The sequence below is a fragment of the Lepidochelys olivacea genome (assembly GCF_965140295.1).
Source record: "Lepidochelys olivacea isolate rLepOli2 genome assembly, chromosome: 6".
NCBI classification, from domain to species: domain Eukaryota; kingdom Metazoa; phylum Chordata; order Testudines; family Cheloniidae; genus Lepidochelys; species Lepidochelys olivacea.
In genome coordinates this window covers 9,599,635-9,625,760 of record NC_140416.1, presented here as the reverse complement: position 1 = coordinate 9,625,760, position 26,126 = coordinate 9,599,635, and the positions used below count along the sequence as shown (strand labels likewise).

Below are 26,126 nucleotides of genomic sequence, written 5' to 3'. Positions count from 1 at the left end.
TGTGGCCCAGGATCCCCCAACAACTCTTGCTGCCCCCCAAGGCCCAGGATCCCCCAACAACTCTTGCTGCCCCCCAAGGCCCAGGGTCTCCCAGCTGAGCCCCCCCATTGTGTACCACCCCCATGGAACAGGATCCCAAGTGACCCCTGTCTAGGAGGCTGCCAGAAGGGGTGGGGACACTGGCTCTGAGTCACCCCAGCCCAGCCCGTCCCATGGACTGGCTGCCACAGGCAGAGCCCTGTTTTTTCACTTTTTTATTATAAAACTCAGTTGTCTTTTTTTCTTCTCCACTCGTTAAAATCACATTCAAAACTCGGCCAAAAAATTAACCCCGAGAAGAGACGGTCCAGAAACCAATATTTACAGACACTGCGAGGGGGGAGGGGCAACCTCCCCCCCCCCAAGGAAATCGCTCCCCAAGGGGGAAAAAAAGAGCCATTGGCAGAACGGGCAGAACTCATCACACGGGGCGGGGGAGGGGGGCGCATGCAGTACAGCCAGGTTCGCATGCGGTTGGGGGCTGGGAGACCATGGAGATGTGGGGGAACAGGGGAAGGGAGACCTCTCCCCCAGTCTCCTTGCCAAATGTTCCCCCCATACCCTGCCCTCTCTCCTACCCAGACATGGAGGGGATGGAAAGGGACCCAGGGTTAAGTCACCCCAAGAGCCCCCTGCCCCGGGGGGGGGAGGTGTTATAACACTGAGTGGGGGAGGGGAGAGGAGCTGGGGGGCTGGCTGGAGCAATAATACAGGGGGCTATGGATGGGAGGGGGCAGCAGGGCCAGCACCCCTGGGCACAGGGGCTCCATGGCACAGACATATTTACATTGGCTGTCCTCGGACTCAGACACACAGCACTTGGTGTTGGCACTGGCCCTCCGGCTAGCTGAGCAACAACCGCCCCCCTCCCCCCACAAAGCTCAGCCCCCACCCCAGCCCGCCGGACAGCACTGGCATCAGGCAACTCTTCCTTCTCCTTTGGCACAAGGCCCAGGTGCCCCTAAGGCTAGGGCCCAGCAAAGCGCCTGTCTCCTTGGGAGGGCAGAGACGTGGCACAACGGGGGCAGCTCCGCCTGCACAGACCTGGGTTTGGGTTTGGCGTCACTCATGGGTGAAACGAGTTGCCCGTGTCTGCCAGGGCAGGGACTGGCATCTTGCTCTTTGGCACAGTTTATTATAAATACCCTGGGAGGCAGGCATCCTAGCAATGCAATAGCGGGGAGGGTGGGGCTGTGGGGTCAGAACTGAGGGGCATTGGCACAGTGGGGGCAGGAGCCCAGGGCTGGGGCTGTCGGCATGGACAGAGGCTGCCGGGGGAAGGGGTGCGGTGGGGGGAAGGTATTTGCCTCCATTAGATAATTCATTGTTCATTCCTAATGTAACTCTTCCTCTTGGAATCGGTGGTCCCCCCTCCCACCCCAGCCTGATCCTGGCCAGGCAGTGAAGCTCCTCCCACACCCAGCCCCCACCCCTTTGGGTCCCTGGCCAATCATAGAATATCAGGGTTGGAAGGGTCCTCAGGAGGTCATCTAGTCCAACCCCCTGCTCAAAGCAGGACCAATCCTGAGCCCCAAGGCTCTCAGATGGCACTGTAGGTCCTCAGCCATGGGACAGCATTGCTGGGGCTGGATTCCCTTCCAGTAAGAGCTGGTAACCCATGGAGAAGGGGCGGGAGGCAAGGTCTGTCCTCTACTCGCCAATACTCACTGCATTCTACAGGCTGGGAAGGGCATACCCTGGGCCATAACCCCCCCCCGCTGACAGAGCCCTCCAGTGTGCCAGGGATCTGGGCCATGCCCCCCCCACCCCCCCAGAGCTCTCCAGCACCAGCAACGATTTGATAATGGAGAGAGAAAGGAGGAAGTTAAGTGCCAAAGAGGAAGTTCCTCCCTGTGATCCCCGCATCCTGCTGGGGGCAGGGCCAGCATGGCCCCTGCCCCATGAGCTGAGATGGGAAGGAGGGGAGAAATGGATCCAGAATGTAGGAACCATCCCCAAATAGGGAGAGGGCGGAGTCTGCCCCACCCCCTCCAGATGCCCCACCCCCTCCAGTAGGGGGCAGGGCGGGAGTCACAAGGATCAGCAAATTAACAGTTACGGTTCCGCTGGGGGTGCGAGTAAAACCCAACCCAATAAATTAAAGCCGGGGGAAAAAGGGGGGCGTGGGGGTCAGAGGCCATTGGCACTGGAGCGCTGCAGCAGCGGCACCTTGCTGAGCTCCACTATGGGCGAGCGCGGCTTGTTCTTCATCTTGGGCACCCGCTGCAGCAGCTGCTGGGCCTCGTGGTAGGCGTCGCGCAGCTCCTTCTTCCACTGCACCAGCTCAGGGTCGCTCTGTGCCGGGTGACAAGGTGGGGTTAGCACAGGAGCACCATGGAGGGGTCAGAGGTGATGGCCGGGGGCACCACGGAGGGGTCAGGGGTCACAGTCAGGGGTGGGGTCAGCCACAGGAGCAACACGGAGGGGTCAGAGGTCACAAAAAGGATGCATTATTAACCAGGGGAGCCTAAGATGTGGAAGGAGCAGCCCTAGGGAGCAGACAACCGGAGGGGGGAGGGGGCGGAGCAGACACATCGAGCAGCCCTGGTGCAGTAGAGGGGGGTGCTGGGGCACACTCACATCACACTGCAGGATGAGCTGCCTGTGCTCCCGAGTCTTGAGGAGGATGCATTTGCGCTCCTTGATCTGAGTGTCCTCCACGGATTGGATCTCCTCCATGGTGAGCAGGGATTGCTGCAGAGGACAGAGCGCCAGGGGGTCAGAGAGAGACCATGGCTCATCCCCCGCACCAAGAATCCCCCTCCCCAATGCCCCAGGCCCTGCCCTCAGCTCCCTACCGGGGACTCGCCCTCCCCTCGCCACTCCAGCCGGTTGGGGAACAGGTAGAAGTATCGCCGCTGCCATGGCGTCAGGAAGGGGTTGCCCATCTTAGACATGTAGCCGTGCATGATGCAGTCCTTGCCCAGGGCGTAGTCTGTGCCGGGGAGAGACAGAGAGAGAGAGAGTCAGATCGCAGCACCAGCCAGCCATCAACACACAGGGAAGTGCCTGCAGGGGACACTGTAGAGAGCAGGGGAGGCCATGGTGGAGGATGGATCTCCCAACAAGGTCACTGTGGGGAGTGGGGGCCGGCTATAGTAGGCATCTCCCAGCAGGGGGCACCGTGGGGAGGGGGCTCCCCCCACTCACCCTCCTCGTGGCCCAGCTGCTTGTTCTTGGCCTTCTTGCGGGCCTCCAGCTTGTCAGTCTCAGCATTGACAGCGTCGAAGACCGTCTCCGTCACCTCCTGCTGCCAGCGCTCCGAGATGGTGAGCGGGAAGTTGCGGTACAACTCCTGGTCGCTATCCAACAGCTGGGAACGGACAGAAAGACGGCAGGTGCATGGGCACCTGGGAGCTCCCCCAACCCAGGTGACTGGGTATCCCCCACACCCTCTCCTGGCATCAAGCTCTCTGGGGGAAGGGCTGGGTGGTGGGAGGCTGGTGGCAAGGTGAAGGGGCCTCCTCTCCCTCCACAGTTGGGAACTGGGGCTCCAGAGAGAGTAAAGGGCCGGGTGGGGGGCAGTGTTCCCCCTCTAATTTTTCCCACACATGTGCAGAATGAATATTGGTGCACATAACAAAACTCATGTGGTGGGGCTGGGTCAGAGGATTGGGGTACGGGGGGACAGACAGGTGAAGGGCCAGGGCTGAGGGGTTTGGGGTGCAGGCTGCCTGGTGGCTACAGCATGGAGAGAGGACCCCCCTCAGCTCTCTCTCTCCCTGCAGCAGCATCTGGGCTGTGGAGGGAGAGGCGCCTCTCCCCCAGCCGCGGCAGGTCCGTACCGGGCTGGATTGGGGCTAGACGCCTCTACCCCAGCCTCAGCAAGTCCAGGGCAGGTCCATGCTGGGGGAGAGGCAGCCCTCCCCACCACAGCCCTGAGCCCCTACATGGGGCTTAATAGGCAGCCACACAGCTTAGAGGAAACTCAGGTGGGGCATGCTGCATATGCTTCCCTGCGACCCCTCCTAGCTCCATCCCAGCACCAGCCAGTTCCTGCTGCCAACCCCAAGCGACTCCAGCCTCAGCCCTGTCCCCTCCTCCCTGAGATCCTCCAACATGCCCCACCCACCCACTGCTTAGGCAACCTCTCCCAGCTCAGACACCCACAGGCTGAACCCCACTTCTCCTCCCCTTCCCCTTACTCAGAAACACCCCTCACACAGAGAGAGAGTGTGTCCCACTCCAGGCTGTGACCCATGCCTCCTACCCACTCCCAGACACCCCCCATACCAAGACCCACCCCTGGTTCCCACTCACCCGCTCAGAGACACCCTGGGTGGGGTGATGGGGGGTGAGACCCACCCCTCCCTCCCCCCCCACTCAGAGACACCCCCACAGATCCATCCCCCTAAGCTGAGATCTACTCCCCATGCTGCTGGGACTGTGTGATGCCATAACCCCACTCAGGGCCTCCTCCCTCTGCTGCCTACAGTGTCAGAATTCCCACAGGGGCAGCTGGGTGTCCTGCAGCCCCCAAGCCACATTAGGGGCGCTCTCCAATGGCAGCAGCTGGCACTGTGCCCTGAGGGACCCCAGCCCCACTGTACACCTGTGCTACTGTTGGAGCTGAGCCCCACTAAGCCCTAATGACCAGAGTCCCTGCGCATTGCACTGGGAATGCTCAAACTCAGGGCTTGTGCTGGGAGAGGGGATGGGAGCCTGTACCAGGGAGGGGGAGGAGCCTGCATGGCCCAGCCCTGCCCTGCCCTTTAACCCCCGTGAGGTCCCTCTGGTACCTTGATCCCTTTTGTGTCCTCTTCATCGAAAGACCCGATGTCGAAGGCGTCAGCCGCGTTCACCTCCCCACGTGGCGGGATCAGGGGCGGTGGGTACTGCGGGGTCAGGGGAGGCGTTAGAGAATCTGGGGGGACAGGACAGCAGCACCCGCCACATGCCCCTGTCCCTCTCCTTACCCAGCTACTCTCCCTACCCACCCCACTTACCTTCTGCAGGAAAACCATCTGCCAGTCCAGGCTCTGGAAGAAAGGATCCTCCTTCACCTCTTGTGCCCTGGGGAGGAAGACCAGGGGTGGGGTGAATCAGCAGAGCTGGCCTTAGGGTCCCTCTGGCCCCCCACATGAGGGGCAAAGGATGCAGCAACCTATGCTGGAGCCAAGGGGTCCAATTCTAGCAGGGGCAGGACTGGAGCATGGGGGTATAGGCAGAGAGAGATGGTGCTGCCACACCAGCAGGGGGAACTCCAGAGCTACCTGTTCTAATAACACAGTGACTGTATATCTGAAGGTCCTATGCAAACAGCACCACTCAGGCTGAAGGATGGATCTCTTCCAGTTGGGGGATGGTAGCCCAATGCACCCATCCTTCCTGGGCTGGCTCCTGCCACATGCTTGCTGGGTCCTGCCACATGCTTGCTGGGTCCCAGTGCCACCCCAGGATGTGGCATAACCCCCCTGCTCCCCAGTCACAGACTCACCCATGTCCCATGCAGCCCAGCCTCCGGTTGACGTCTCTCTGGAGCAGCCCTTCCAGCAGGGAGCGCAGTTGAGGCGAGAAGGAGTCGGGCAACTCTACAGGCTGTGGGGGTGGGGATAGGATTATTTTATGGGGAGGAGCCAATCCCCAGCCCTGGGAGCTAGGCAGACCCTTCTTGGGGCTGGAGGGACACTGCGGTTCCAAACCTAGCCAGCACGGGTCAGCTGTGTACACGCACACAATCCCAGCCTGCAGGGGCAGTCTCATCCACACAGCCACACTGGAGCTCCACTTTGCTCAGGGGCTGGAGGGCAGGGCCAGACTCGGGTCCATGGAGTTGGGTGTGTATGGCTGGGCTAGACAGGGCCCTGGCTGAGGACCAGTGGGACGGGCGGCAGGTACAATGGGCTCAGAGCTGAAAAGCAGGGCTGTTCCTGGCCTGGACCGACAGATGGGTCGGGGCCCCTCTCCGCGCAGCCCTGAGGAGAGCAGAGATCCTGTCTGCGCCTGATCCCCCCACCGGAGATCCCCCACTCACCATGGTCAGGGTCATGCGGTCGATCTCATGCTTGTCCTTGGTCTTGTGCTGCCGGAAGGGGCTGTGCCTGTGATGGGAGGGGAGAGGGTGGTTAGATGCTGCCCATGCCATACCCCTGCCCCACGGGTGCCTCTGTCCCACATGCGCCCCCTCCCTCCCCCAAGCTTGCTTGCTCACTCACCCCCTCAGCAACTTGAAGAGCATGCAGCCCAGAGAGAACCAGTCGGCACTGCTGTCATAAGCCACACCCTTCTGCAGCACCTCCGGCGCCATGTACCCATGCGTGCCACTGTGGGGGGAGAGAGAGATAGAGAAGGGGGTCAGAGTACAACAGAGCCATGGCCAGCCCAGGAGCTGCAGTGCCCCACTCTCCCTGCAGGGGGCGTCAAAGAGCCATCACAGAACCACTACACACCCAGCCTCTCCCAGCAGGGGGCGCTGTAGAGGGCGGGACAGAAATACTGGCTGTGAAGGGCGTTCCCAGCTACTCCAGCCCCAGCCTCTCCCAGAAGGGGGCGCTACGGTGAGCAGAGTGGGGGCACTGGCTTTGGGAGGCGCTCCTGGCTACTCTAGCCCCAGCCTCTCCCAGATGGGGGCACTCGTAGGGAGCAGGGTGGGGGCACTGACTATGAAGGGAGCTCCTGGACACTCACACACTGGCATGAGGCTTCTTCTTTGAGAAATCACAAGCCAGTCCCAGGTCCGAGATCCTGACGTGACCGAACTCATCCAGCAGGATATTTGCTGGCTGCAGAGAGAGAAGAGCAGCCCCATGAGCCAGGGTGATGGGATGGGGAGACCCAGGGTGGGGATGGAGGGGAAGTATGTGGATAAATTGGAGAGAGTCCAGCGAAGGGCAACAAAAATGATTAGGGGTCTGGAACACATGAGTTATGAGGAGAGGCTGAGGGAACTGGGATTGTTTAGTCTGCAGAAAAGAAGAATGAGGGGGGATTTGATAGCTGCTTTCAACTACCTGAGAGGTGGTTCCAGAGAGGATGGTTCTAGACTATTCTCAGTGGTAGAAAAGGACAGGACAAGGAGTAATGGTCTCAAGTTGCAGTGTGGGAGGTTTAGGTTGGATATTAGGAAAAACTTTTTCACTAGGAGAGTGGTGAAACACTGGAATGCGTTGCCTAGGGAGGTGGTAGAATCTCCTTCCTTAGAAGTTTTTAAGGTCAGGCTTGAGAAAGCCCTGGCTGGGATGATTTAGTCGGGGATTGTCCTGCTTTGAGCAGGGGGTTGGACTAGATGACCTCCTGAGGTCCCTTCCAACCCTGATATTCTAAGCTCCACATAAACATTTATACCACAGGTGGTGGCGATACCCATGTGAAGTGCAGCATCTGAAATGCTCTGTGAATGGGAGGGAAGCCAGCAGGTGGGAGCTGGGCAAAGCCAGTCCCTCACTCCTGCCCTTCTCCCCTTAACTTTACTACCCATGGAAGTGGGGTCCTGGAATGGGGGCTCTGCTCTCATCCCAAGATCTCCAAGCACCACCCCCCAAGGGGATCTGAGCAGGTAGGAACCCCAGGAGGGAGCAGACAGGGTTACCCTGAGGCCCTGGCATGGTGGAACCCTGTGGTGGAAGGGGTGAGTTTACCTTAAGGTCCAGATGTGGGAGGAGGAGGAGGAGGGTGTGATGTTGGCAAACCAGGTGCCAGCTATTGCCAAGGCTTTGGGCCTCAGCCGAGCATAGATATATTCATTGTTGGAAACCTGTCCAGCTCACCTGTGTGTCAGTATGGGTCAGACGTGTCAGACTTACAACAATGTATTTAGATTTCATGAAACGCTTGTACATTACTACATGTATTAACCCTACTTATAATGTCGGTATCCCACGTTGTTAGGTGAAACTTAAGTGTTTGCTATAGAGCTCTAACATGTTTGCTCTGAACTATGTCACTCACCAGACAAGAACAAAACTTTGCCTAGTGCAAAATGCTAAATCTCTATGAAAGGCATTACCTACAAGTCATAGAATATAAGGGTTGGAAGGGACCTCAGGAGATCATCTAGTCCAACCCCCTGCTCAAAGCAGGACCAATCCCCAATTTTTGCCCCAGATCCCTAAATGGCCCCCTCAAGGATTGAACTCACAACCCTGGGTTTAGCAGGCCAATGCTCAAACCACTGAGCTATCCCTGTTGCCCATCAGGAAGGGCTATCAAAACTAAATGGCCCACTGTGGGACATCACAATATAAAGACTGCTACTTGCCCCTGCACAGGCTATGTGCAAAAGGCTTGTCCCATCAGCTTGAATTCTGGAAGAAGAAAATAAAGATAGAAGACATGAAAATTTTTGATCTCTTTGCTGTTTGGCCTCTCACAGGACTGGAGCCAGGAAACAGAAGCAGAGATCCCCAGGATCAACCTGGGTTAGCCCTAAAAGACATTCAGAGCTGACAGATTACTACATCTCTGTCAGCTTTTGGAACCATAGACTGCAACTCATTGGTGTATACATGTTTGCCTGCTTTAATCTGTAAGTAACTTGCTCATTTCTTTTTCCTAGTTAATATATCCTTAGTTTGTTTACTATAGGACTGGCTACAGGCGTTGTCTTTGGTGTGAGATCTGAGGTACAGATTGACTTGGGGGAAGTGTCTGATCTCTCGGGACTAGAAGCAACCTGAATATTTTGTGAGCTTTGGTGTATAGCAACGAATCATCACTAAGTCCAGCTGGCCTGGCGGCAATATAGACTGGCATGCCCAAGGTGACTGGCTGTGACTCCATGGTAAGACTGGTATAGTGCTTTAGGAGTTCACAGTTGTTTATGGGGTTGGTGAAACATAATTATAGAACACCCCCACCCCCATGGGTCTCTGCCCTGAGGTCGTGAACAACGCCAGCCAGCGTGTCACTGAGGTTCCGGTGTGGGAGGATGGACACCCGTGGTGGGAGGAGGAGGGGTTACCTTGAGATCCCAGTGTGGGAAGAGGGGACACCCATGGTGGGATAGGGCAGGGCTCCAGGAGGGGATGGGATTACCTTGAGGTCCTGGTGTGGGAGGGTGGGAGACACCCCTCCGTGGTGGGAGGGGGTGGGGCTACCTTGAGGTCCCGGTACACCACGAAGCGGTTGTGCATGTGCTCCAGGCCCAGGATGATCTCGGCAGCGTAGAAGCGCATCTCGGCCTCGGAAAAGACCCCGTGCTGAGAGAGGTGGTAATGCAAGTCGCCCCCTGCACGAGAGACAGCCGACTTCCTGGTCAACACAAGGCCCTGCCCCACAGGAAATACAGTGTGGGCCATGCACAGTGTGGCCTAGTGGCTAGAACACCAGGCTGAGCGCTAGAACTCTGGGGTTCAATCCCCAGGCCTACCACTGGTTCCTTGGGCAAATCACATCCCCACTCCGTGCCCCGGTTCCCCTCCCACTCTTTGCCTGTGTGGTCAGCAAGCTCTTCAGGACAGGCACTATCTCACTAAGCATGTGCAGCACCGGATAGTGGCGCCTAGCTTGAGATAGGGTGTATTATTAATTGTAAGGGGTGGGCAGTGTGGGGGCTGGGGTATCCCCCAAGGATAGCAGGGGGTTCTCACCATTCATCAGGTCCAGGATGAAGCTGAGTTTGTCAGGGGTATGGAAGGCGTAGGACATACACACGATGAAGGGGCAGTCCTGGGGTGAGAGGTCGAGATGGGTCACCCACCGATCAAGGGAACCCCACAAACTGTGCCACCGCAGGCTCTCCTTCTCCCCCACATGCTGCCCTCTACATTCCCCCTTGCACTGCCCTCCCACAGATTCCCACTCCCTCCACACTGCCCCACGTGCTGCCCCCACCCCACTGCATGCTCCCCTGCATGCTGCCCCCCACCAACCTCCACATTACCCCACGTGCTGCCCCCACCCCTCTTCAATCCTCTCTACGTGTGCTCCCACCCCTTACATGTTGCCCCCTCAAGCTCCCTGTCCCCATGTGCTCCCCACCCTTTGCCTGCATCCCCCATTCTCTGAACACACTCACTCCTGCCCTCCCCTGTGCTAACCGCCTCCACTGCTGTCCTCAGACACCTTTACCTTAGATCAGGCTTGCCCTGTTCTGACACCCCACCACCACCCCTTGTATGCCCTGTGGCGAGGCTGGCCCAGCCAGGCAGGCCCCATGGCTGCAGTGCATGGTGTGTGGAGAGCTGTCCTCACCCCGGTGCTGACGAGAGACAGCATGATGCGCTCATTTAGGGCCAGCGTCTCCCCCTGCTTCATCTTAATGCGCTTCTTGTCCAGACATTTCATAGCATACCTGCCCCGAGAGAGAAAATAATCCCTGCTGATATCCCTCCACTCCCACAGCAAATTCCCTCACCCCGGTATCCTCTGTAATGACAAGTATCCGTTCATCTCTCCTACTTCCACAGTACCCTCCTCCTCATTGAAGGGATCCCTCTGCCGGCCAGGGCAACACCAGCACTACTGGTATCCTCCCTTGCACCACAACAACTCTCCCTCGCTCTCACAGGTGTCTCTCAGCTCCAGCACCCCCCATCCCAGCAGATATATCCCACTCCAAAACCCAACAGATATTCGTCCACCTCCCAACTATAATATCCGCCCCCAACCTCCAGCAGATACCCCTCCACCTCCCGGCTATAATACACACACACTCCCTCACCCCCGGATTCCCAGCAGATATCCCTCCACCTTCCAGCTATAATACCCCAGAATCCCAGCAGATACCCCTCCATCTCCTGGCTATAATATCCCTCACAGTTCTTCTCCCCGGGGGCCCCACCCCCGGTGTTGGCTAATTACATTTTGCCCGTGTCCGCTTTCCGGCAACCGTACACCTCTCCGAAGCCGCCGCGGCCGATGATCCGATGCACGCTGAAGTCGTTCATGGTCAGCTGGGCCCATGGCAATGGGAGAGCAGGTGAGGGTGGGGAGAAATCCACACATTAATTGTATTGTACTGCTGCAAACTCATGGCACATCGCACAGTGCAGTGTGGGCTCTCAGGGCACACCACGCCTAGGCAGGGAGCAAGAGGCTGGGCTTGGCGTTAAGGCCTCAGATTTAGAACTCCTGGATTCAGTTCCCAGCTCTGCCACTGACTTCCTGGGTGATGTGGAGGAAGTCACTCCCCCTGCCCCCCGGCCCTGTTTGTGCCTCGGTTTCCACAGATACAAAGCAGAGAGAATAATCCGTCCTACGTCTGGACTGTATGTTCGGGGGAGGGCAGGCCCAACTTTTCTCTGTGTGTGCATGTATGCACAGTACACAGCACAATGACAACCATTCATCGGAACAACAGCACCTGTTCCCTGGCCATTCCCACCGCTACAAGCACGTTCATTGTAGAACTGAGGGGAAAACTCCTCTCTGTGCCATGCTCCCTCTAAGCCCTGGAGGGGCGGGGGGGGGAGGGGCTTGGATCTCAACCTGCATCTGAATGTTGGGGCTCGCGCAATACGAGCCAGGGAGCCCCAGCTCGCAGTGAGTCAGGGCTGAGGAGACCCCTTGCCCACAGCTACTGCCCCCCACAGTCTCCCCCACAATGAGCATAGCCCCAGGAGGTGGGATGATTCGGTCGCAGTGGGGTTAGGTTGGGACCCAGGGGCTCCATAGGGAGCTGCGAGGTGGGGTACGGGCAGTAGGGGGTCGCTGTGCCGTGCAAGGGGCACATGGAAATGGGATACAGTTCCGTGCAAGTCTACCCCCAAAATACAAACTGTCAACCCTTCCAGGCCAAGCCCCCCAAGATGGACTACAGCCCCATCCCTTGCCCAGGCCAGGCTCCCCGCAGATAGAACCTGCAACTCTATAAATGCATGGTGTGCCCACACTTTGAATAATGCATGCAGTTCTGGTTGCCCCAATCCAAAAATTGTATGTTAGAACTAGAAAAAGTTCAGAGAAGGGCAACAAAAATGATGAGGGGTCTGAAACAGCTTCCGTATGAGAAGAGATTAAAATGACTGGGACTGTTCAGTTTAGAAAAGAGACAACTAAGGGGGGATATACTGGTGGCCTATTAAATAATGACTGGTGTGGAGAAAGCGAATAAGGAAGCGTAATTTACCCCTTTATATAACACAAGAACCAGTGGTCACCCAGTGAAATTACTAGGCAGCAGGTTTAAAACAAAGATAAGGAAGTGCTTTACACAACACACAGTCAGCACATGGAACTCTTTGCCAGGGGATGTTGTGACAGCCAACAGTAGAGGTTCATCAGTGGTTATTAGCCAAGACGGTCAGAGACACAACCTCTGCTCTGGGTGTCCCTAAACCTCTGTTTGCCAGAAGATGGGACTGGATGACAGAGGATAGCTCACTGGATAATTGCCCTGTTCTGTTCATTTCCTCTGAAGCACCTGGCACCGGCCACTGTCTGCAGACATGATACTGGGCTAGATGGACCATTGGTCTGACCCAGTGTGGCCGTTTATATCATAGAATATCAGGGTTGGAAGGGACCTCAGGAGGTCATCTAGTCCAACCCCCTGCTCAAAGCAGGACCAATCCCCAACTAAATCATCCCCGCCAGGACTTTGTCAAGCCTGACCTTAAAAACCTCTAAAGAAGGAGATTCCACCACCTCCCTAGTAACCCATTTCAGTGCTTCACCACCCTCCTAGTGGAAAAGCTTTTCCTAATATCCAACTTAAACCTTCCCCACTGCAACTTGAGACCATTACTCCTTGTTCTGTCATCTGCCACCACTGAGAACAGCCAAGCTCCATCCTCTTTGGAACCCCCTTTCAGGTAGTTGAAAGCAGCTATCAAATCCCCCCTCATTCTTCTCTTCCGCAGACTAAACAATCCCAGTTCCCTCAGCCTATCCTCATAAGTCATGTGTTCCAGTCCCCTAATCATTTTTGTTGCCCTCCGCTGGACTCTTTCCAATTTTTCCACATCCTTCTTGTAGTGTGGGGCCCAAAACTGGACACAGTACTCCAGATGAGGCCTCATCAATGCCTAATAGAGGGGAATGATCACGTCCCTCGATCTGATGGCAATGCTCCTACCTATACAGCCCAAATGCTAATAGCCTTCTTGGCAACAAGGGCACACTGATGACTCATATCCAGCTTCTCGTCCACTGTAACACCTAGGTCCTTTTCTGCAGAACTGCTGCCTAGCCACTTGGTCCCTAGTCTGTAGCAGTGCTTATGTTCTTATGCCCTGGGAGACACTCACATGGATGTTCAGCTCCACGTTCTTCCACTGGCAGAAGCGGGTGAATTTGTCGCTACAACAAAGCAGAAAGAGGTGAAAAAACTACAGAGGCCCCCACAGAGAGGACCCCCCCGCCCCACGGGCCTGCAGAGACTACATCACCCCAGTCATGCAGAGATCCCTGCCCCTATAGCCCTGCAGCAAGACCACCCAGAGAGACCCCCATAGCCCTGCAGAGAGACACCCCATACCACATCCCAGAGAGACCCCTGCAAAGAGAGGTTGCCCATCCCCGCAACCAGAGAGTCCCCCTCAGCCCTGTGCAGAGACCTCCCCATCCCCCGCCTGCCAAAGTCCTTGCAGGAAGAGAACCTCCAGCCCTCGACAGACATCCCCCCAGGTCCAGGCCCCCAGCCAGTCCCCACAGCAGATGGCTCCTCTCACCTCTCGATGAATTTCTGGAAGATGGCTCCATGCAGGTTCTGGCAGATCTCCTCAATGTACGGCTGGGGGAGACATGGGGATCAGGGTGGGAAAGAGAAGGGGTCAGCAGGGAACCCCACCCACCCCCAGTGGGATGGGCCATGCCAGGAAATTCCTTCCCCCCATCCTCCCCCAGTGGCAAGTGGGATGGGAAACCCTTCTCTTGGGGACTGTCAACCCCACCCACCCTGCATTGAGGGAGGGACAGAGCTTCTTCGTATCTCTCCCTTCCCCAGCCACCAGGGCAGCCCCACCCCCCTTACCCTCCCCGACAGCAACCCCCTCCCACACAGCATCAGGAAGGGGCAGTTGACCGGGCTAGAGGGGCTCATTGCTCTGATCTGGTGCAGCTGAGGAGGAAATATTGAGCTAGGTGGACTCATTGGACTGATTTGGTGCAACACTAGCCTAGAGGGGCCCGTGGGGTTGGACCGGCACCACAGGGGGGATCCGGGCCTAGAGGGGCCCGTGGGGCTGACCCCGTGGGGTTAGTAGGGAGAAGGTGGGGGGTGGAGACACACCTGGAATAGGTCTGGTGGCACCTGCTTCTTGCTGAGCCGGCTCTGCACGTGCTCTGTGGCGCTCTTGGAGAAGGGCTATGGGGAAAGCAGTGGAGCAATGAAAGCCTATGTGGTCCTCACACCCCTTCTCAGGTGGTCAGGGTGGATCTGGGTCTAGGTTATCCCCACCCCCATCCCACGGTAGCCTACAGGGCAGGGCAGGGGCACCAAGGGAGACTCTGGACTATGTGAACAAGGAGAAATCCAACTCTCAGGCCAGGATGGGAGGGCCGGGGGAGCAGTGCAGGGTTCTTATCTGGGGCAGGGTCTGTGACTGCTTCAGGGTCACCCATGAGGCAGAGCTCCTGGAGGTCTTGGGGGTCCCTTCTGAGGCAAGGGGTGTGATGGTTTCAGGGTCCCATCTGAGTGGGGTTTCTGGAGATTTCTGGGGTCCCCCTGGGCAGGTTCTGTGCTGGTTTCTGGAGTCCCCCCAGGAAATGTCTGTGGTAGTTTTTCAGGTCCCCCCCAGTGCAAGGTCTGTGGTGGTTTCTGGGTCCCCTCTGGGGTGGCACACTCACATGGGAGCAGGACAGCAGCTCCTTCATGATGTACTGGTCGAAAATCTGGCGGCTCTTGGTGGCTCGATCCTCCTCCGAGTCCAGTTTCTCATATTTCTTAATCTGGGGACAGGGGGCACAGTGTCACCCTGGGGCAGGCTGCAAAGCCATGGCTGTGATCTCCCAACATCCCAGAGGGCAGGGGAGCCTTCCAGCAGCCACCCTAACAACCCACAGGGTGGGAATTTACCCCTCCCCCTTCCTGCTGGGTGGGGATAGGGAAACTCCGGTGTGTCTACGATGGCATGGGGGTCAGCCCCCCAGGGCCTCACCTCTTCATAGAACTCCACCAGCGGCTTCGCCTCCTCCACCTGATTCAGGCAGAAATCCCGGAACAGCAGGTACCCTGGGAAACAGGGAGAGAGTCAGGGCCCCAGAGCCCTGAACCTGGCCCCTAACCTCCTGGGGCTGGATAGCAGCCAGTGCCCTCTAGAGGGCAAAGGCCTCATGTCCCATTCCCTGCACCCAAGTCATGCAATCCCTCCTGACTCCCTCAAACCCAGCTCCTGTCTATACCAGTGGTAGCAACAGTGGGCTATTTCTGCCCAGCACCCCTACTGTAGTCACCACCAGAGAGGGTGACAGTAGCAGCAGGCCTCTCCCCAGAGCCAGGCTGGGCCACAAGGCTCTCCGGATGGCTCAATCCTACCCCCGGGGGCCCTGCGGTTAAATGGCTCCAGGTGCTGCCAGCTCCCACCCTGCTGGATAGGCTGCAGTTAACAGGGTTAGTTGGGCAAAAGGCCAGGTGGTGTGGAGCAGGCAGGGGAGCGCGGGGGAGGAGGCAGGGGAGCATGGGGCGTATTGGCACGGAAACCACAAACACAAGCGTGGGCGGGGGAGGAAGTGACAGGGGCTTCCTGCTGGAGACCGTTAGCTACCAATGACAGAAAGGGGAAGTGTCCCACCACGCCAGCCAGAGGGCCCAGACAGAGACCACGGGGGCCCCCAGCCCCTTAGAAGCCCCTACCTCCAAGCCCCCTGGTAATCCCCATCTCTGACCTTCCCCCAGGGATCCCCACCCACCAGAGACCCCAGCCCCTGACTCCAATCCCCATCGCAAACCCAGCCCACCAGGGACTCCTCCCCTCTCCCAATCCTGACACCACTGCCCAAGAGACCCCAATCCACCAGGTACCCTCCACTCCCAGGAAGCCCCAAGTGACTGGGAAGACTCTGGATTCCTAACGCCCACCCAACCCCCAACCCAAACTCCAAACCCACTGGGGAACCCCAGCCTCCTCCCATCCCGCACCAAAACATGACACTCCCCCCACCCCCACTCCTGCCACACACCTCTACCCACCCAGCAAACCCACCCCCACCCCCCCGATCCCAAACCCACCCTTCTCCCAACTCACCACCTGATTGGAGTCACCACCTGACCCTTCCCTCCAACCCCCACCCTGGGATTCTCCCCCAACTGGAAAATCTCACCAAGCGCCTCCCCATTCCAGTCCATGCCCCCTGCCCCAGCCAGAGACCCGGGAAAGGGATCTGGGCCTGGGTGGTGGGGAGGAGGCGCGGGGATGGGAGCTGCCCAAGCCACACAAAGAGGAAGGAGAATTTCCTCTTGTGCTTCAACACCCTCCACCCGTGTTCACAGCCGGTCTCTTGCCTCCCCCAGGGCTGGAGCTGTTCAGTGAGGAGCACGGCCAGGCCTGGAGACAGGTGTGAGCACAGAGCCCCCCCAGCTTTATTGGTGCCCCTCAATCCCAACCCACAGCCCCCTGTTAGCCCAGCGCTGGGCTCCCTCCCACAGCTCTGCTGTTGTCCCTCAATCCCAACCCTCCCAGACACACAGTCATACCAAGGGCGGGGGGGAGGGGGATGTGCATAGGTATATCTGCATGTGCGTCTGTGCATCCCCTGCTGCACTTCACCCCCACTCCCTCCACTTACCGATCTTCTGAGAAAAGATCTTGTCAAAGGTCACTTCGCCCCGGTCCTCCAGGTATTTCTGCATGACGCTGCGGATGCTGGTGAGACACACAGCACACAAGGGGTTAATTGAGATACCCACCCCTCACTCCTGTTCTCTCCCCCAGTAGAAACCACCTGGGCCCATTTGGATTCTGCATCTATACGCCTGGGGGTGTCTGAACAGGCATCTCCCCACCGGAGCCTCAGGCATTCCCATATTGTGGATTTTAATATATGCTTTTTCCCCTGAACCGAACCTTCCTTGACTTTCCCATATTTATTAGTTTGTTAAATTCCAGCTCCCTTTAAGACCCTTCCCTCCCTTCAGTAGCTGCCTCCAGCTGCAGCTTCACCAAGTTTTTTGGGTGGGAATTTCCTTGTTTGTTTGTTTAAACAACAGCCATGGGGGAGCATTAGTCACTCACTAGCACATCCATTAGGTAGCCATCCAAAGGCCCCAGTTGAGATCAGCACCCCACTGTACCGGGCACAGTACACGCTTGTAAGAAATAGCCTCTACCCTTAGAATCTCCCAATCCAGCTACACAGGACAAAGGCCAGGAACAGAAACTGAATCACAGAGACAGGAAGGGACTGGCCCAAGGTCACCCAGCCCCACTCACTAGCCCCTGCTGCCTCTTGACGCTGACACACGAACTGGCCACATCATAAGAACGGCCATACTGGGTCAGACCAAAGGTCCATCCAGCCCAGTATCCTGTCTACCGACAGTGACCAATGCCAAGTGCCCCAGAGGGAGTGAATCTAACAGGTAATGATCAAGTGATCGCTCTCCTGCCATCCATCTCCACTCTCTGACAAACAGAGGCTAGGGACACCATTCCTTACCCATCCTGGCTCATAGCCACTAATGGACTTAACCTCCATGAATTTATCCAGTTCTCTTTAAACCCTGTTATAGTCCTAGCCTTCACAACCTCCACAGTGAAGAACTTCCTTTTATTTGTTTTAAACCTGCTGCCCATTAATTTCATTTGGTGGCCCCTAGTTCTTATATTCTGGGAACAAGTAAATAACTTTTCCTTCTTCACTTTCTCCACATCACTCATGATTTTATAGACCTCTATCATATCCCCCCTTAGTCTCCTCTTTTCCAAGCTGAAAAGTCCTGCCTCTTTAATCTCTCCTCATATGGGACCCAATCCAAACCCCTAATCATTTTAGTTGCCCTTTCTTGAACCTTTTCTAATGCCAGTGTATCTTTTTTGAGATGGGGGGAACACATCTGTACACAGTATTCAAGATGTGGGCGTACCATGGATTTATATAAGGGCAATAAGATATTCTCCATCTTATTCTCTATCCCTTTTTTAATGATTCTTAACATCCCGTTTGCTTTTTTGAGTGCTGCTGCACACTGCATGGACGTCTTCAGAGAACTATCCACGATGACTCCAAGATCTCTTTCCTGATTAGTTGTAGCTAAATTAGCCCCCATCATATTGTATGTATAGTTGGGGTTATTTTTTCCAATGTGCATTACTTTACATTTATCCACATTAAATTTCATTTACCATTTTGTTGCCCAATCACTTAGTTTTGTGAGATCTTTTTGACATTCTTTACAGTCTGCTTTGGTCTTAACTATCTTGAGCAGTTTAGAATCATCTGCAAACTTTGCCACCTCACTGCTTACCCCTGTCTCCAGATCATTTATGAATAAGTTGAATAGGATTGGTCCTAGGACTGAGCCTTGGGGAACACCACTAGTTACCCCTCCCCATTCTGAAATTTTACCATTTATTCCTACCCTTTGTTCCCTGTCTTTTAACCAGTTCTCAATCCATGAAACTATCTTCCCTCTTATCCCATGACAACTTAATTTATGTAAGAGCCTTTGGTGAGGGACCTTGTCAAAACCTTTCTGGAAATTTAAGTACACTATGTCCACTAGATCCTCCTTGTCCACATGTTTGTTGACCCCCCTCAAAGAACTCTAATAGATTAGTAAGACATGATCTCCCTTTACAGAAGCCATGTTGACTTTTGCACAACAATTTATGTTCGTGAAACAATCATGGTTTGTTTTTGAGCAGTGCCAGAACTGGGTCCAGGTCTCCAGCGTAACTCCATTGTTTTCCATCTGTCTCAGGCTCATCTGGCCCCTACGCTGCTCCAGGTGAGAACCTCGTGATCTTTAATGGATTTAGCCTCCCAATGTCCCTGGGAGGGAGGGAAGTGCTCGTAGCCTCATGTTCCAGGTGGAGACACTGAAGCACAGAGTGGCTGAGTGATGTGCCCAAGGTCACACAGGGAGGAGGAAGGAATTGAAAGCAGGTCTCCTGCCCCCCAGCTTAACACCTGAGCCACTCCCTCTTTCAGTGGCATGGCCACTGAGTCCAGACGGGCTCCTTGAGTTCAACACGAGGCCCAGCCCAGCCAAGCCAGGCCTGCAGGCTGTGTAATGTCCTTCAGTCCAGCCGGTCCCTGCAGGGCTTGGGCCAGAGACCTCTGTCATGGGGCAGTCAGAGTGGCTGGAGTCCTGTGGGGCTCAGCAGCTCTGCCCTGAAGTCTTAAAAGCCCCACCCAAGTCCTTTAGCCCCACCGGGATCCAGCTGGTGCTTCTATGATGCTTGACCAGGCTGCCAAAATCTCAACCTAGGGAACATCCCACCTGCCCAGGGTATCCATAGGCAGCTCCCCAAGGGGCATGAATGCCATTGCAAGACAGCAGCTGGCACCCAGCAGACCTGAGCAGGAAGACACCAGGCCTTGTGGCACAAGGAACATCTCAGACCAGCAGGAAAGTCAAGTCAGGTGAATAATGGGGAGATGGAGAGAGGCTGCTGCCTCCATTCCCACCCACAGGGAGGGGTGGGGGTTTGCAACATCCTCCTCTGGGATCTGTACAAATAGGGCCTGACAGTTTTCAGGGCAAAGAAAAGAACTTGAGCTGTTCAGGACTCCTGGGTTCTCTGGGAAGGGTGTGGAGGTCTCATCATTAGAGCAGGGGGGGCTCGGAGCCAGGACTCCTGGGTTCTCTCCCAGCTCTGGGAGGGGACTGGGGTCTAGAGGTTACAGTAGGGTGGGCTGGGATCCTATTCCTGGCTCTATGGCAGACACTCCATGTGACCATCGTCTCTCGGTGCCTGAATTCCCCATTGGTACAACGGGGATGACAACCCTGGCATGGTCTGCCAGGTCTATGTAGACTGAGCTCTTCGGAGCAGGGGCTCTCTCAACACATGTCCGTGCAGCTTTTGGCACAGCAGGGCCCTGGCTGCAGTTGGGGCTCCCTAGTGGCTACTGGAAAGGGGATAAAAGTGAAAGCTCTGGTCCAGAACTGCCCACTGGGAGGCTCCTTGCACCTCCCCATGAAGCAGCCAGATGTGAGCATTATCGGAGACGGGATACCAGGCTAGATGGGCCCCTGGTCTGGACATGCCCGTATGGCTACAGGCCTTTCTGCTGGCCAGTGAAGCCCTGCCCATGAAGGTGCCATCCTCTCCTGGCCCTGCCAAGGGCAGCAGTGCTCTGATTCTTTAACAGACCATGGGCCAAAGAACTAGGGCCAGGTGCTTGCCCGGGCCAGGTCTTTCGTGCTGGGGCAGCCAAGGGCTCCTTTGGCCTGGGAGGGGGAGGTCTCTGCTGGGACTGAGGCAGCTCTGCCCCACCTGCTCCTGTGGGGTTTTTGAGGGTGTGGCCAGAGCTGGTGTCAAGGCCCTACGGGGTACTGGAGAAGCCCTGAGGCTGCTCTCGATGTCACCAAAGAGAATGGAAACCTGGCCCCAGGACTGATTAGCCCTAATCAACTCCACTTCTGCCCTCTGGCCTTGCCCTCTTACTGGGCATCCAGAGGGACTCGACCTCTCATCTTTCCAGCCTCCCAGGTCTCAGGATCTTGGGCGAATTCACCAAAACTTGGAACCAAAAACTCTCCTTAGTCCCACAGGCCAATGGGAAAAAGGGAGGGACCTCCCTCAAAGCTGGGCCAGGGGGCAGAGGCTCCCTTGATGATGGAGGAGGGCCTCAGCCTTGGCACGATGGGGTGGTGGGTCCCTGGGAGCCACATTTCAGTTCTGGCCCCAGTCCGAACCTTAAAGACTGGCTCTGTCAAGATATTTCAATACCTCCCTGCAGCAGGAGCTCTGGGCTTGATCTGTCATTCACAGTCATTGCCAATCTCCTGGCAGATCTTCCCTCAATCCCGACCCAGAGACCTGGGCTAGCCCAGCCCTGGGCTCCCCCCACAGCTCTGCCGCTGCCCCTCCATCCCACCCTGCAGCCCCTCTGCTATCCCAGCTCTGGGCTCCTCTCTGAGCTCTGTCCATGTCCCTCAACCCCAGCATATGACCCCCTGCTACCTCCACCCAGACGCACCTGGCAGTGCCTTGCTGCATGCCCATGGCTGCTGTGGGCAATGCCGGCATGGCGCAGGGTTCTGTTTCCCTGATTGGCTCTGGCTCCAGGATTTTATTCTCTAGCCTCCCCAAATCAATCTGTAGAGGCAGGCGAAAAAGAGGAACTCCTCTGGTTGGGCCCTACGGCGGGGGAGGAGTGCCTAGGGGCCAGGAGGCTTAGAATCATAGAATATCAGAGTTGGAAGGGACCTCAGGAGATCATCTAGTCCAACCCCCTGCTCAAAGCAGGACCAATCCCCAATTTTTGCCCCAGATCCCTAAATGGCCCCCTCAAAGGATTGAACTCACAACCCTGGGTTTAGCAGGCCAATGCTCAAACCACTGAGCTATCCCTCCCCCCATGCTTGACCCTTCCCGTCCCCACCTCTGTGGCCAGTGTAAACCCGAACCCAACAGGGGTGGGGGAGCAGGTTAGGGGTGTGTGTGTGTGTGTGTGTGTGTGTGACACAGAAGCCCCTGCACCCCCTTCTCCACACCACAGTCAGATCGGACATAAGGCAGCATGTCCCTCTCAACCAAGTTCCTGACCCCATGGGGTCACAGCTGGCTCGGCATGCCCCTTCCTTCAGACCCCAACCCCAGGCCCTGCCCTTCATGCCCCTACTAGTCCCTGGCCCCCTGTGCCATCCCCTCAGGGTCCCGGCCCGAGGCAGCAGCTGGCAGTGCCTTTCCCACAGGCCTGGCTGGTGGGATGTGGGGGAATGAGGGCTGGGCTGGCCCAGGTGTGAGCCACCAGAGGCTCCCAGGGAAAACACAGACGAGGTTATTGTGGGGATCAAAGGGAGAGGGACCCCAGCCCCTAATCCAGCCTCCCATCCACTTTACAAACCCAAGGTCACCTCCACACAGGAGATATGCCTCCCCCACTACATCTCCCCCAGAGATCCATTCCCCTCCCCACCGCACCCCTTAAAGCTCCCCCATGCACAAAGATGGTCAGCCCCCAACACCCCCCCCCCCAGGTCCATCCCCCACAGCAAGGGCACTACGCAGCGCTGGGATGGCCATCTCACGGGCCACGTAGGAGTAGGGCAGTGCAAGGAGCAGCTCCCTGCGGCACCGAGACTCAGCAGCAGTCTCTGCCCATAGCCCTCCCCAGAGGGGGCAACTGGGTAAGGCCCAGCTGTAACCGCTCTCCAGGACGGGGTGGGGGCCCTAGGCTACCATCCCAGACATCTTATCACAGCTACGGAAAATGCCTCTGCTCCCCATGCCCCCCAGCACACAGGCCTAGTCCCTCCCCACCCCCACTGCACCCCAGGACACAGGCCTGGCCCCTCCCTGCCCCCGCTGAACCCCAGCACACAGGCCCAGTCCCCACAAGGCCTACCCTGCTCTCACACAGTGACGGGGAGCAGCGTAGTTGGGGTGGGGGAATCTTCAGTTAAGCAGGAGTCTGGGGTCAGACAGGCCTGGCTCCGGGGAGCAGGGAAGGGGGCACCATCCAGCCATTGCCCTCCATGGGCCCAGCACAGAGAAATCTGGAGTCCAGAAAGTCCCCGGTGCTTCTAGGGACTCCTAGCTAAAAAGGGTCTCCCTACCATCCTGGTGGGCACCTGCCCCTGTGGAGAAGCTGGAAACAGGGGACTGGAGCTTGGCTGGCCCTAGGGCCTGCTCCCCTCAGGCCATGGGAGCAGAGGGGGCTCAGCAGGCAGGGGATGGATGCTCTCACACATGCGCTCACGAGGGTGGAAACCCACAGCCCCATGCCAGTGGCCTGGGCCTGTGTGACTGCCAGGTAGTACCAGGCCTCGTGCTGCCCTGGCTTCCCCTCCACTCACAGGTGTCACTTCAAGCCAAGTCACACCCCGCCCAGCCTGGGGCTTGTCTGCCATTGCGCTGTGGGCCTGAGATGAGCTCGGGGGCTGGAGCCAACAGCCTCTACTCTGGGTGGCCGGGGGGAGAAGGGGGGAATACCTCAGTGAGGAGCCCTGACTCTGAGCTCCCCTCTCCCTCACCCTGCAGCCCTGTTCCCACGTAAGGCCGGGCTCTTTTCTGGAAGGGATGGGGTTCAAGAGCAGGGACTGGTGGGGATGGGGGCCTCCATGGGTCCAGCTTTGTGCTGTGCTATCAACAGCCCATGAGAGCAGGAAAGCAGCCCCAGCGAGGCAGATTCTGCCCCCATCCATCCATCCACCCTCCTCCTTACTCATCCATTCCCCTCTACCCAACCCTGCTCCCTCCCTTCCCAGCTATATACACTAAGCCCTAGCCCAGTTCTGACATGACCCCCTCCGACACCCAAGTGTCCCTGTCTGTCCACCATAGGCACTGCAGACCCCATAGGGGCATGGATGCAATAGGAGAGGGGGTCAGCCCTTCGCTCTGCAGCTTTTCCCTCCCACCCCAGAGCCAGCTGCATTTCAATGACTTTCTCTGCCCCATTCCCCCTTGATGCCCAGCATTAGCAAAGGCCAAAAAGGTGCCACGCATGCTGCTGTACATGTCTGCTGTGCCACAAGTTGCCCTGGCCCCCAGGCACGGGTTAAGTGCCACTAACTCATTAAAAAGCATGGATACTGGGCATGGGGCTGGAAGTATGGTGCTGGGCACAGATGCTCCTTAGCACAGATTGCATCTCAAACCCCGTTGCGTGTGTCTCCCAACCATTAGACAGGCGCCAGTGCAGCCCTACCGCACGGTTGTGTCTGATGCATGCCTGCATGTCGCCAGCTGTGTAGATCAGCCTATGGCAGGTACAGTGCATCTGATTTGCCAGGATTGTGTTGGGCACAAAGGGGCTGTTTTTCAGAGCCTCCCAAGCACAGGGAGATCCCAACCCTGGTACTGGGAACTGACAGATACAAAGGAGGAGGGGGTGGTGTGGGGAAGGGTCTCTGGGTTTTAAAGGGGGTGGGGAGGTCAACTCAGCCCCTCCTCTCCCATCTCCCTGGTACTGGAGAGCAAGACACAGGAGCCAGGAAGAAAACAGAATAATGGGAAACTATCCAGGCTACAGGGGGGAAACAATCAGGAAGAAACAACCTGAACAGGGCAGAGTGTGCCAGCCTCCCCCAGTAACACACAGCTGCCCCCAACACACACTCACAGAACCATGCCACTTTGCTACCCTCCCCATGCCCAACCTGGGGCGCCCACTCTGCTTAGGTGAAGACACCTTGCAGGGAGCTGGGGGAGAGGTCCATCTCCAACCAAAGGGCCAGCAAGGCACAGCCGGCTGCCCCACACCTGCCCCCAGCTCACCTGGGCTCAGGTAACAGGATCTTCTTGCTGGCCCGGGCTGCAGGGGTGGATTTGCTTTTCTCCATAGCCATCAAGTAGCTCACATCCGCTAGCACCGCTTCCAGGTCGGCCATCTTGCCAGTCAATCTTGTCTCTTCTTCTTTCCTTTTTTTTTTTTCTCTTTTTTTTAAATACCTTAAGAGATTATTAATTTTTGCGTCTCCGGCCTCAGCTGCCGACCGAGCCCCCTCTCTGCCCCTCTAGATGCCGGAGGGGTGGGGTGGGAAAGAAGGGGGGGTGTTGTTCCCCCACCCCTTTCACCAACAGATCCACATGATGCCTTGCAGCGACAGCCCCTTCCACTTCTTCCTTATTTCTGATCAGCTTCGCCTCCTCTGCGAGCGGCTCCCCTTCCTCTCTGAGGCGCCGCGCGTGTTTGCAGGAGAGGCGGGCCTGCCTCGCCGTGGATGCGGCTACGGGTTTGCTGATCTCCCACCCCCTTGACAACTGCTTCTGTTTCCTGAGTTGTGTGTCTGGGCAAGCGGCGGGCAGGGCTAGCCGAGGGGGTACCAGGAGAGGGGAAGAAAGAAACCTGTGCCAAAGCCACCGCAAAAAATACAATCCGATAAAATGTCAGATCACTAGGTCATGAAAATAGCGAGAGAGGCAGGATCGAGTGGTTCCGCAATGCCTCCTCCAGCCTAGCCTGGCCGCCACACTGGCTACAGCACAGGCTAGCTTGGGTCTCTCTCCGGCTGCAGCTTAAAGCAACAGTGCCCTGAAAAAGGGAGGCAAAAGATTGAACGCTGCCCTCTGGAGGTTTTGTGTGAGGCCTTCGCCTCCCACAGAGACCAGGTCACACTCTCGCTGTCTCTCTCTCTCTCACACACACACACCCTGCATTTTAGGCTCGTGTGATTGCAATGCATGCAATGGGGGCAGGTTGGTAGAAGCAAGGTTCCAGCATGCCTGTGTGTCAGGTGTCACCCATGCGCAATTGAAGTGCCTATCTGCCCCCTGCATGCACCTACAAGCCAATCAGCTTGCACACCTGTGGGATAGCAGGGGAAAGCGTACAGTAGTATCTAGAGGCCCCCAAGAAAGGAGCAGGGATCCATCCTTTTTGGGGAGGAGTGCCCCATAAAAACCTGCAAAGCCCTTATACTTTGTCCTCCTTTGAGTCCCCCTTGGCTGTGATGCCTGCAAAAAAATTGGCTAGGGAGCAGCTGGACGGCTTACTACACTGATCAAGTCTGTCAGCCCATGCTCCCCCTTTCTTCAAGGCATGTGCCCTTGTTATCTGAGCTCATACCCTGAGATTGTAAGCACATTGGGGCAAGGAGTGAGAGTTGTGTGAATTTACAGTGCCCAGAATCACTGCTCTGTTTGAGAGGCCAGAGCAACTCACCCAGGGAAATGGTAGATTCCTCCCTTGCTTGAGGTCTTTAAACCGAGATGGGGTATCTTTCCAAAAGATCTAGCTCAAGCACCAGTTCTGGGATTGATGCAGAAAGCAGTGGGGGAAGTGCTCTGGCCTGGGTTATACAGGACGTGAAACTAGATGATCTCAGTGGTCTTTGCTGGCTTTAAAAATCTATGAATCTGTAATATATACAGCTGCCACCACTATGATAACAAATAAATAGTTCTAGGCGTTGTACACATGTGAAATGGAAAGCTGGAATCTACCTCCCAAATTGCTACACTCTAAGGATAAAGGCACAGCTGGTCAATTTTTTATTTGGAAATATCAGGCTTTTAAACCATATCAATTTTCTTCTTACATACAGAACGTGTCTGGCCATTGAATTAAAATGTGTAGATTATATATGCTGATCACAGTTCAAACAGAGGCTCTCAGGTAGGTGAGACAAAAGTTTGGACTGTGTTTGTTAA

At 56.6% G+C, this 26,126-nt stretch overlaps 1 protein-coding gene across 1 annotated transcript; it reads right to left on the bottom strand.

Annotated features, from left to right (window-relative positions):
• Positions 1–1,805: 1,805 nt before the first annotated feature.
• On the bottom strand, positions 1,806–25,080 carry GRK2 (G protein-coupled receptor kinase 2). The gene is made up of 21 exons (XM_084630392.1): positions 24,252–25,080; positions 16,645–16,721; positions 15,018–15,091; positions 14,707–14,808; positions 14,150–14,224; positions 13,590–13,651; positions 13,167–13,218; positions 10,780–10,871; positions 10,171–10,270; positions 9,567–9,645; positions 9,075–9,205; positions 6,667–6,761; positions 6,195–6,302; positions 6,014–6,080; positions 5,477–5,577; positions 4,986–5,052; positions 4,779–4,874; positions 3,190–3,352; positions 2,838–2,974; positions 2,620–2,733; positions 1,806–2,334 (listed from the first exon to the last, which is right to left on the bottom strand). Exons 1-21 carry the CDS (start codon positions 24,362–24,364, stop codon positions 2,170–2,172), a joined length of 2,070 nt encoding a protein of 689 aa, XP_084486518.1. The 5' UTR covers positions 24,365–25,080; the 3' UTR covers positions 1,806–2,169.
• Between the last annotated feature and the right edge of the window lie 1,046 nt (positions 25,081–26,126).

What these genes read in the sequence shown, in the direction of transcription:
- GRK2 (XM_084630392.1), bottom strand. Translation starts at nt 24,364, where the DNA reads ATGGCCGACCTGGAAGCGGTGCTAGCGGATGTGAGCTACTTGATGGCT. An exon ending in TGGTGTACCGGGACCTCAAG is followed by an intron (nt 6,762 to 9,074) that starts GTAGCCCCACCC and finishes CTCTCTCTGCAG; the next exon opens with CCAGCAAATATCCTGCTGGA. An exon ending in ACCGCATGACCCTGACCATG is followed by an intron (nt 5,578 to 6,013) that starts GTGAGTGGGGGA and finishes CCACCCCCACAG; the next exon opens with CCTGTAGAGTTGCCCGACTC.